Genomic DNA, 12380 nt, shown 5'->3' on the forward strand with positions numbered 1-12380 from the left:
AAGATAAAATTAAAACATCAAATTTTTATACAAGTACTATCACACATATAAGATATGCAAATAAAATTTTAACTAAATTTTATGACTCGGTTTTGTGGTCCCGAAACCACATTCCAACTAGGGTCAAATTAGGGCTGTCACAAAGCAACACATCTATAAAGGTGTAGTTTGGAGCTGGCCTAAGCACCGCATCTAGATAGATGTAACCTTATTCATCCACTTTGATGAACAATGTGGAGATTCCAAAAGAGCGTAGCGTAACGTCTTGGAATTTCCACTGTCATAATTCATATCATAACATGTGTCGTATCTATGATTGAGTTAATTAGAATTCCCAAGGGCGGCATGAAATTAATTATGTTTTTATTTATTTAATTAAATGTGACATTAAGAAAAAAAAACATTGAAAGTGAATTATGGACTAAATCGTAAGAAATTTAAATTTAGAAAAGAAGAAAATAATTAAGGAATGATGGTGGACTTACATGGTGATTAAACATGGACTAATCATTGAAATTGGACCATGAAAAGTAATTCCGGTGGAGGAAAAATGTTGATCTCCACTAGATATAAGTTAGAAATAATCTTGGCCAAAATCCTATTAAAGAAGGAAAAGTAGTGAAAAAACCAGTCAAGAAAATAGAACCAGAGTTTCAATCTAAGCCCTGAAATCTCTCCTTTAAATTCTTGGGCAATAAATGACTTTGAATTGAGCTTTTAATCTTGATTTAAAAGGGCAGTAAAGACCCATCAATTTGAAGTCTTGGTTGAATAAAAGACCATTCTTCACAATCAGTTAAGAGAGGAGGAGAGAGTAAATGGAAAATGATTGCAAAGATGTTAAGACGGTGAAAAAGATAAGATAGAATGAAAAATACTTCCAGTATATTTTTTATTACTATAGCTTGATTGTAATAGAAAGGATAGGTAGTAACTAATTAACATACTTAGTACTTAATTACAAGTAACTAATCCCTAAATACTAGGGGCTGTTATAACAACTTATGTGATATCCCGAATTAGGGCCTAATCGGAATAGTGGTTTTGGGACCAAAAATCCGAGATAGAAATAATTATTTTATGATTACTTTGATGTCTATGATATGATTGCATGATTGTGTGAAAATTTCGTGAAGAAATTCTATGCATAAAGTGCTTAATTTGAAGTTAGGGACTAAATTGAATAAGTTACAAAATTTGCATTCTAGAAGTCTATAGTATGAAATTGCTTTGAAATATTAATTAGGAGGTCTTAAATAGCAATTTGACCAATTTCTAAGTTTATGGACAAAAATTGGACAAGGATGGAATTTTTGAAAGTTTAATAATGAAGGGCATTTTGGTCATTTTGATATTAAATGAAATAAAATGGGAAAAATAACATAAAAATGATCATCTTCTCCATAAGTTGCTGCCAAATTTTGCTCTCCACCATAGCTAGGGTTTCAACACTTTTAAGCCTTGATTGTAAGTGATTTCTATGCCCGTTTTTAATGTTCTTTACATTTTTGAAATCCTCGTAGCTTGGTTTAACTATTTCTACCAATATTTTGAGCTAAGGTTTATATTTAAAATTTTGCCCATGGATGATATGTATGAATTTTGATGTTTTATGGTAGAATATAAAGTTTGAGATTGTGTTAAACAACTTTTGCTAAGTGATTTTTCGTAAAAACGAGTAAAATGACAAAATCGGTAAAAATACCTAATGTTCATAAGTACATGTTAGAGTGAGAATTGGATGTTGCTGTAGAAGGAAAAAATGATCAGCATATCATAAAACATAAGAAAATAGGATGAAGTTTAATTTACGAGATTTGGGGCAAAAGTGTAAATATGTGAAAGTTTACGGGCAAAATTGTAATTTTGAAAAAATATGATTTTGGGTTGATTTGAATAATATGAGTCCTAATTAGGCTATATTTGAAATGATAGAGCAAGTAAAATCGAAATTCGGGCTAAAATTAGCAAAATACCAAGTTATGGACAAAATGGTAAAAATGACCATTTTCGCATACGAGGTAAGTTCATATGTAAATATTGTAATATAATCGTTATTTTAAATCATTTAATGCTATTTATACGATATTATGATTGTTATCATGCAATTCTATGCTTTGTGGTCATTGTTGGACAACATGCAAAAATTTGATGAATTATGTGAAAAATGTGAAAGACTACCAAAGTATCGTCATTAGTATTCCAAGGAGAATGGTAAAGGAGTACGAATAAGGAAAGTCCCGTTGAATCTTAAGAATAGATTCAGATATTTGGGCATCCGAACTCGTTGAGTTGAGTCCAAGTTCACTTATGGATGCGAACGCCCAAGCTCGTTGAGTTGAGTCCGAGTTCGCTTATGGGGGGGTACATGGTAGCTTGGCTACATATGTGGCACTTATGTGCAAACTTTCCATGTATCCGAGTTATATTCCGATGTGTTCAACGGGTAAAATTCTAGTGAAATGGAAGAATACTGAAGATACAAGTGACGTATTGGTAAGTGTTGTGGAATGGGCACTTTGGATAGGTATGTACTTAACCCTCAGGTTGAGACTTGATACGACAACAATAATGTAGTAAGATGATGAATGATGAATAGAAATGTGATATATGTTTTGGTGATATTATGCTAATGTTGGTTGGTATAATTGCTTTGTTAAGTTATTTGTTATTTGCATGTGAACTCACTAAGCATTTATGCTTACTCCTTCCCTTCCATTCCTTGTAGTTTTGACAAGCCGGTTTGGAGATCAGGACGGTCGGAGGCACGCTCACACTATCAACGGACCATCTCGGTATGGTGGCTTGCATATTTTGGGAATATGGCATGTATAGCATTATAATCCTTTTGTGTATATAATCTTATTATATAGCTCATGGATGGCATGGAAATGTTTGAGAATGATTAGCTATTGGAGTGGCTAATCGAAATTATATTTGATAACACGTATGCTTTATGTGCTAACTAATCTATGAAATCCATAAAATTGTGAAATTGGCTATAAAACAGAATCACATAGCAGCAGTGACGTGAGTTTGAAAAATCACTAAAAATAGTAGAGATAGAATTTGATGATGAATAAAATATGGAATTGAAGCTAAATGAACCTATTTTCATGTGGAAGAAACAAAATATGTAAAAGATTTGTATTTTATGAAATATTTATGTTTTTCTGAAACAGAGTTAGAGCAATTTCTGAATATCCTGTTCTACATTTAAAAATTCACCATAAATTGTAAAAAAATAGTTAGGAGTTGTACCTTACATGTATGAAATCCTTGTTGATTCTAGTTTTATGAGAAACAAATGGCATAGTTATTGAAACTCTGGACAGGGATATATTTGATCCGTAATACACAGGGGTCAAAGTAGCTGAACCCTGAAATAGGGGAGACTTTAACTAATAAACTGTACTAATGGGCCCAACCAAAAATTCTAGAAAAAAATTAGTAGATAAATACATGAGTCTAGTTTTAGGAAAAATTTACAGATCTTAATTTCGAGTTTCGAAACTCAAGATATGAATTTTTAAGCGACTATGATGCAATTAGCCAGCTTGTTTAGAAATTTTAAAAATAAATTGTTTGAGCTGTTTAATTAATGAATTAAGTCCGTTAACACCTCGTGCTTGACTCCGAAAATGGTCTCGGTTACGGAGGCGTTACATTTGGTGGTATCAGAGCTATGGTTTAGTCGGTTCTAGGACTAACCTAGCATTTGTAAGAGTCTAGCTATACATGCCACGGATCCGTGATAGTGCGATGCCTCCCGACACGTATGAGCACCGTCTTGTTTAGACAGAGGTACTCTCCAACCGAGCTGCACTGACCATGTTCAATGTGATGCGAAGGTGTTTGAATAAAATTACGATTATGATGAGTCTCGATTCAGAAAAGTATGAATAAAAGTTTATGATATATATATATGTGTGTGATAACATTGAGATGAAAATTCATGTTGTGATAAATATCCATACTTGCGTAATGCTCATATGATGTAGTGCACTTGGCTTACTTGATAAGATGAACGGGATAACGAGAAATTCGTAGAGGTACGAGTAAAGGTTCCTAATATAATGATATGAATAAAAATGTCATTGCCTTGATTGAACGTTGATTGTTGATGAATGTCAATGATATTTTTTATGAGATAAATGATTATAATGAAATGAATTTATCTATGTTAAATTGTTTGGACTGAATTATATGATTGTAATGATATGTATATGATAATGCACGAAATGAAAGTTGCGATTGTGATGCAAATATCTATGTTTTTTTAGCCTTTATATGATGTCATGAGTATGATTTGTTTGAGTAAATGAATGGATAAGTCAAGCTATCTAGAAAACGTAGGATGCATGCATAAGTATACTTGTCTAAATGGGATAACTAAAAAAATTTGTGTAAACCAACATGAATGATGCATTGCCTGAATGAATGATATGATTTTGATGATGTTGTTATGATGATGGAAATTGTGTCATATGTATATTTATGAGAAAGTCGAGTCAGAAGCCCTACAACCCCTCCCCCTTACCGAAGTGGAGCTTATAATGGAATTTCATGAGATTTGTACTAAATAAGTTTTCGGTTGAGAAACCAAAGAGTTCAGTGATAGAATAATCATAAACATGATTAGAGACTCAGAATGAGTTGGTAAATAAAGTTAGAGCTAGAAAAGTATTAGGTTGATATAAAGATTATTGGAGCTATGCACTGTCCCAGTTAAAGAATGAATTTACTTTGGTAAATTGAATTACTCAGATACAAGGTCGAGAAAAGTGTAAATCAAAATTTATTTAGAACTGGTCTTCTTTAGTGAAAGGTCTAACATGAAATTTGTGATGGCAGAACTAGTTGTGGGAAATGATATTTAAAATGTGTAATATCTGAGTGTGACAGTTACGGCTGGACAGATTTAACAGTTTCTTCTGAGACGTTCTATGTATTTATCTGTTCTCAGAAAAAAATTTCTATGGTTGTTGATCTTTTGAAGAAATTCTTGTTATATGGGAATGTTTTCTAATCCTGGTGTTAGATGGATGCATTGGTAGTCCGGCTGGTTTATAATTTGTATTACTGTATTTCCTCGGGCATTTTATTACATTTCGTCTGATAAGAATTTATGAGAGGATATGTATGATATTATGATACTGTTTCTTCTACTTAATGCTCCATTTGATATATATGTATGGGAGGATACATTGTTCTTGTTATATTTGATTCCAGTGGGATTAAATGATGTTTTCTTCTGGACTTCTTTTCTCTGAGGAATTTTCGAGATCTTTTATATTCTCCTATGAGTTAGGTTTTTAATTTTCCAGCATAGTATCGTATCTTGGATTTCTTTATTGGGTTTTCTTGTTATCTTTATTCCATATTTTGTCAATTATGACTTATGTTCGAAGTGCGCTCTTCAACTCTTGATAATCATGACAAGCATGACTATACTTTTGATTTGATCTTGGTAATATGGTGATTTTAATATTAGAATTTCTCAAATTTCTGTGTAAGGATTTGACAACAGTAAAGGCATAAGTGATAAAAGTGCGAGTTTCAATCGGTATGGTGGATTACTTCTTTCAAGTAAGTCAATTAAAATTAATGACTTCAATTGAGATATTTTGGTTACTTGAGCTAATGCAATTGAGATGGTTTTGATTAGCATAAGAAATGAATAGTAAAGGGCAGCATGATGAATTGTTTAGTAACTAGAAGAAAGGATTACTTGAAATTTCATTCAATGGTGTTTAGATCGGCTCGGGTGTTTAATCTGTGTGAATTATTTATTTGAAAGATTTCATATGACAATTATGTCAGGATCATTTTTTTTAAGTCTGATAATAGAATTTCATTTCTTTACGAGTAAAAGGCAAATAGTCTGAACGAGAAGTATATATCTCTTAGAAAATTTTGATATGAGTTGAAGCTACTAAGAATGATAAAGTTTTCTTCTTACGAAAGCTGAAAAGTTTATTACATGTTAGCAAGGTTTGGACAAATGAGAATATTTCTAACCAAAGCGTCTGGACTGGACTATTCTGCATTGAGTAAAGATTTCCTAATTTTCAGTAATGCACTGTTGTATGAATGGTGATGTGTTTCATGAAAATAAGGTAATGTGATAGTTTGGACCATTTGATGTCACAAAAAATTTGAGTTGTTGATGGGGTTAAAGCCGAGTATCAGGATCTACCAGAATTATCTTTGCCAGTATTGATATTACGATGAGAATGAGAAGGATTATTTTCAAGGCTATATCAGAATTATTTCCGTAGCGGAAAGAGGAAAATGTGATAGTGAGTAGTAAACTAAAAGAGTACAGTGAGGATAAACTTCTGATGTTGAATTTCAGATTGGATCTGATTCATGGTATTATTATTCCGAGGCTTATACAGAAAGAATTGTATGAAGCTTACAGTGAAAATTTGCCTATTCATTCAGAGAGTAATGACGTGTACTGTAATTTGATTTAGATGTTATTGGATTGTGATTTATCAATGATAAAAATTTGTATGATTATTTTGGAAGAGTGCAGGTCCCTTTGATTGTTGGATTTCTTGGAATTCTAGTCTCCATTAACCAAATTGAGATCTGGATTTGTTGGATTTCTTGGAATTCTAGTCTCCATTAACCAAATTGAGATCTGTGTTTTATGTCAAGATGACAAGGGAAACTGTGAAGGGTTGAAAATTTAAGAACAATTTAGAGATGAGTCCGTAGGCTTTCAGAATATATGAGAAATTAAAGAGATATATTGGAGGCACCGCCTGAGTGAAAGTTCTTTGGCACCGAATATGAAATTGAGGAATCTAAATGAAGACCACTTTTCTAGTAGGATTTTCGGGGACGAAAATCCCTAAAGGGGGGAGAGTTGTGATATCCCAAATTAGGGCCTAATCGGAATAGTGGTTTTGGGACCAAAAATATGAGATAGAAATAATTATTTTATGATTATTTTGAGGTCTATGATATGATTGCATGATTGTGTGAAAATTTCGTGAAGAAATTCTATGCATAAAGTGCTTAATTGAAGTTAGGGACTAAATTGAATAAGTTACAAAATTTGCATTCTAGAAGTTTCTAGTATGAAATTGCTTTGAAATATTAATTAGGAGGTCTTAAATAGCAATTTGACCAATTTCTAAGTTTATGGACAAAAATTGGACGTGGATGGAATTTTTGAAAGTTTAATAATGAATGGCATTTTGGTCATTTTGATATTAAATGAAATAAAATGGGAAAAATAACATAAAAATGATCATCTTCGCCATAAGTTGCTGCCAAATTTTGCTCTCCACCATAGCTAGGGTTTCAACACTTTTAAGCCTTGATTGTAAGTGATTTCTATGCCCGTTTTTAATGTTCTTTACATTTTTGAAATCCTCGTAGCTCGGTTTAACTATTTCTACCAATATTTTGAGCTAGGGTTTATATTTAAAATTTTACCCATGGATGATATGTATGAATTTTGATGTTTTATGGTAGAATATGAAGTTTGAGATTGTGTTAAACAACTTTTGCTAAGTGATTTTTCGTAAAAATGAGTAAAATGACATAATCAGTAAAAATACCTAATGTTCATAAGTACATGATAGAGTGAGAATTGAATGTTGCTGTAGAAGGGAAAATGATTAGCATATCATAAAACATAAGAAAATAGGATGAAGTTTAATTTACGAGATTTGGGGCAAAAGTGTAAATATGTGAAAGTTTAAGGGCAAAATTGTAATTTTGCAAAAATATGATTTTGGTTGATTTGAATAATATGAGTCCTAATTAGGCTATATTTGAAATGATAGAGCAAGAAAAATCGAAATTCGGGCTAAAAATAGCAAAATACCAAGTTATGGACAAAATGGTAAAAATGACCATTTTCACATACGAGGTAAGTTCATATGTAAATATTATAATATAACCGTTATTTTAAATCATTTAATGCTATTTATACGATATTATGATTGTTATCATGCAATTCTATGCTTTGTGGTCATTGTTGGACAACATGCAAAAATTTAATGAATTATGTGAAAAATGTGAAAGACTACCAAAGTATCGTCATTGGTATTCCAATGAGAATGGTAAAGGAGTACGAACGAGGAAAGTCCCGTTGAATCTTAAGAATAGATTTCGATATTTGGGCATCCGAACTCGTTGAGTTGAGTCCGAGTTCACTTATGGATGCGAACGCCCGAGCTCGTTGAGTTGAGTTCGAGTTCGCTTATGGGCGGGTTACATAGTAGCTTGGCTACATATGTGGCACTTATGTGCAAACTTTCCATGTATCCGAGTTATATTCCGATGTGTTCAACGGGTAAAATTCTAGTGAAATCGAAGAATACTCAAGATGCAAGTGACGTATTGGTAAGTGTTGTGGAATGGGCACTTTGGATAGGTATGTACTTAACCCTCGGGTTGAGACTTGATACGACAACAATAATGTAGTAAGACGATGAATGATGAATAGAAATGTGATATATGTTTTGGTGATATTATGCTAATGTTGGTTGGTATAATTGCTTTGTTAAGTTATTTGTTATTTGCATGTGAACTTACTAAGCATTTATGCTTACTCCTTCCCTTCCATTCCTTGTAGTTTTGACAAGCCGGTTTGGAGATCAGGACAGTCGGAGGCACGCTCACACTATCAACGGGCCATCTCAGTATGGTGGCTTGCATATTTTGGGAATATGGCATGTATAGCATTATAATCCTTTTGTGTATATAATCTTATGATATAGCTCATGGATGGCATGGAAATGTTTGAGAATGATTAGCTATTGGAGTGGCTAATCGAGATTATATTTGATAACATGTATGCTTTATGTGCTAACTAATCTATGAAATCCATAAAATTGTGAAATTGGCTATAAAACAGAATCACACAGCAGCAGTGACGTGAGTTTGAAAAATCACTAAAAATAGTAGAGATAGAATTTGATGATGAATAAAATATGGAATTGAAGCCAAATGAACCTATTTTCATGTGGAAGAAACAAAATATGTAAAAGATTTGTATTTTATGAAATATTTATGTTTTTCTGAAATAGAGTCAGAGCAATTTCTGAATATCCTGTTCTACATTTAAAAATTCACCATAAATTGTAAAAAAATAGTTAGGAGTTTTACCTTACATGTATGAAATCCTTGTTGAGTCTAGTTTTATGAGAAACAAATGGTAAAGTTATTGAAACTCTGGACAGGGATATATCTGATCCGTAATACACAGGGGTCAGAGTAGCCAAACCCTGAAATATTGGAGAATTTAACTAATAAACTGTACTAATTGGCCCAACAAAAAATTCTAGAAAAAAAATTAGTAGATAAATATATGAGTCTAGTTTTAGGAAAAATGTACAGATCTTAATTTCGAGTTTTGGAACTCAAGATATGAATTTTTAAGCGACTATGACGTAGTTAGCCAGCTTGTCTGGAAATTTTAAAAATAAATTGTTTGAGCTGTTTAATTAATGAATTAAGTCCGTTAACACCTTGTGCTCGACTCCGACAATGGTCTCGGGTATGGGGGCGTTACAAATTATTTACCAGCTTCAGCATTTACTAGCTTCAACACTCCCCCTCATGTTGGAGTGTGATATATGTCTATCACTCCGAACCTGGATATTAAGTGTCGATGTTGTTGTACCGTTAATCCTTTGGTGAGAATATCTGCAAGTTGTTCCTTTGTGAAGATATGTTCAGTTTTCACTAAGCCTTTTTGAATGTTTTCTCTCACAAAATGGCAATCAATTTCAATATGATTGGTTCTTTCATGGTAAACGGGGTTTGTTGCAATTTGAATTGCAGCTTGACTGTCAAAATAAAGCATAGCTGGCTTATTTCCTTTAATCCCCAACTCTTCAAGTAATTCTTTTAACCATTTCAACTCAGCAATAGTAGATGCCATGCTTCTATATTCTGCTTCTGCTGAAGATTTTGAGACCGTACTTTATTTTTTGATTTCCAAGAGATTAAGGAACTTCCAAGCTTTATGCAGTATCCCGGTATTGATTTTGTAGACATAAGGCAAGATGTCCAATCTGAATCACAATATGCAGTTAATATAGGATCTCCATCAGAAGAAAGTAGAATTTCTTGTCCTGGATTGCTTTTAATGTATCTCACAATCCTCAATGCAGCTGTATAATGAGACTTCTTAGGCTTATGCATGAACTGACTCAAGTGTTGTACACTATAAGTAATGTCTGGTCTGGCGTTTGTCAAGTATAACAATCTTCCAATAAGTCTTTGATAAATTGTTGCATCTGCTAAGACTTTATCATCATTTTTCAGCTGCAATGTTTCATCAAATTCTACTGTTGTAAGCTTTTGATTTTTCTCTATTGGAGTGACTGCTACTCTCGCTTTCTTTAAACCAGCATCTTCAATTAATTCGAGAGCATACTTTCTCTGATTTAGCACAATGCCTGCATCCGACCTTAATATTTCGACCCCAAGAAAATATTTTAGACTCCCTAGATCCTTCATCTTGAAATTCTTGTGCAATATTCCTCTTAATTCATTGATCAAATCACTATCATTTCTTGTAATCAAAAAATCATCAACATAAATTAACATGATGACTTGTTTGAATTCTATACTTTTTGTGAACATTGAGTAATCATGTTTGCTCTAAATGTAGCCATGTGAAATTAACATTTCGGTCAACTTCAAATTCCACTGTCATGAAGCCTGTTTCAGGCCATAAAGAAATTTAAGCAACTTGCAGACCTTATTCTCCCCCTGGTTGCGAAATCCCTTAGGAAGAGTCATGAATACTTCCTCGTGTAAATCAACTTGTAAAAAAAACATTGAAGACATCTAGCTGATAAAGAGGCCAGTGAAATAGGGCTGCAAGAGCAATAACAATACGGACAGTGACTTGTTTTGCGACTAAAGAGAACGTGTCTTAAAAGTTAATACCTTCTCGTTGATTGTAACCCTTGGCGACTAGTCGAGCTTTGAACCTTTCAATAGTGCCATCAGAGTGATATTTGATCTTATAAACCCATTTGCAACCAATGGAAGTTTTCTCAGGAGGTAAAGAGACTACTTCTCAAGTGCCATTTGATTCCAAAGCTTGAATTTCCTGTTACATAGCCTCTATCCAACACTTGTGTTTAATAGCCTCAGAATAGGATTGTGGTTCAACAATATGTGATATGATGGCAACAAAGTGGTGTGTATGTAAAGGGAAATTATCATAGGAAAGAGTAAGAGGATACAAACCTTGTATTGCAAGTGAAGAGGATGAAGAGAATGGAGGAGAACATACAAAGTCCTGCAGCCAAGATAGTCGTGTAGTGGCTTTGGTAGATCTTCGAAGTGGAGGAGGGGGAACTAAAGGTGGAAATGAGAAAGGATCCAAAGTGAAAGAGTGTGAAGATGAATCAGAAGAGGTAATGGGAGAAGGTATGAGAGGGTTGGAAAGAAAAGTTGAGTCTTCGAAGGGGCCAAAAGTAGTGATGGGAAACATCGGAGGAGGAGAAGACGAAAATTTGAAAGGAAAAATGATTTCATGAAAAAAAACATGGCAATTAATAAAAATTTCTTTGAAAGAAGATCAAAGAGAATGTACCCCTTTTGAACTAGGGAATAACCAAGAAAAATAGAAGGAATAGATTTAAGGGAAAGCTTATCATGGTAGTAAGGAACTGTGGCATAGCATAAGCAACCAAAAACCCTTAGATGATCGAGAGATGGAGGAGTTTTGTGGATTTTTTCATAAAGAGATTTCCAAGACAAAAAGAGCTAGGTAAACCATTGATAGTGTAGCAAGCTGTTAGCATACATTCACCCTAAAATTTAGAAGGTAAATTAGAGTGAAATTCAAAGCTCGAGCAAGCTCAAGGAGATGGCGATGTTTGCGTTCATCCCATAAAAGACGGAGTTGTGTGAAATATGTGGAGATAGAAGCAGCACCTTGAGTGTGAGAAGAAATAGTATGATGGAGATAATAAATTCTAGATCCATCGACTTTACTGTAGCATTCTTTAAGATCCTTCCAAACAAGGTAGGCACTCGAAGCGAAAACAATACCAACGGAAAGTTCTTGGCAAACAGTGTTGAGGATCCAAGAGAGAACAATGGCATTGCAACGGTTCCATTAAGGATGAAGATCAGCTAGAAAATTAGCCTGTGAGCAAGTGCCATCAACAAATTCGAGCTTGTTTTTTGCAAGAAGAGCAATATGCATAGATCGACTCCATAAAGTATAATTTTCAAAACCAAGAATCTGATGAGAGACGAACATAGTGCCAGGAGTATTAGAAGGATGAAGGTAAAGACGGTGATGAAAGTCAATGAGAGAAGAAGATGGATTGACGGTCATGGAAGAAGATTATGAAAAAAAAATCAGAGAGGCAAGGAATTTTTTT

The 12380-nt window shown here is 33.4% G+C and overlaps 1 protein-coding gene across 1 annotated transcript; it reads right to left on the minus strand.

The window, feature by feature from the left end:
* Nucleotides 1-9885: 9885 nt before the first annotated feature.
* On the minus strand, nt 9886-10491 carry LOC107956323 (uncharacterized mitochondrial protein AtMg00240-like). The gene has a single exon (XM_016892024.1). It carries the CDS (start codon nt 10489-10491, stop codon nt 9886-9888), a length of 606 nt encoding a protein of 201 aa, XP_016747513.1.
* Nucleotides 10492-12380: the final 1889 nt, after the last annotated feature.

The sequence above is a fragment of the Gossypium hirsutum genome, chromosome A07 (assembly GCF_007990345.1).
Source record: "Gossypium hirsutum isolate 1008001.06 chromosome A07, Gossypium_hirsutum_v2.1, whole genome shotgun sequence".
Lineage (NCBI taxonomy): Eukaryota > Viridiplantae > Streptophyta > Magnoliopsida > Malvales > Malvaceae > Gossypium > Gossypium hirsutum.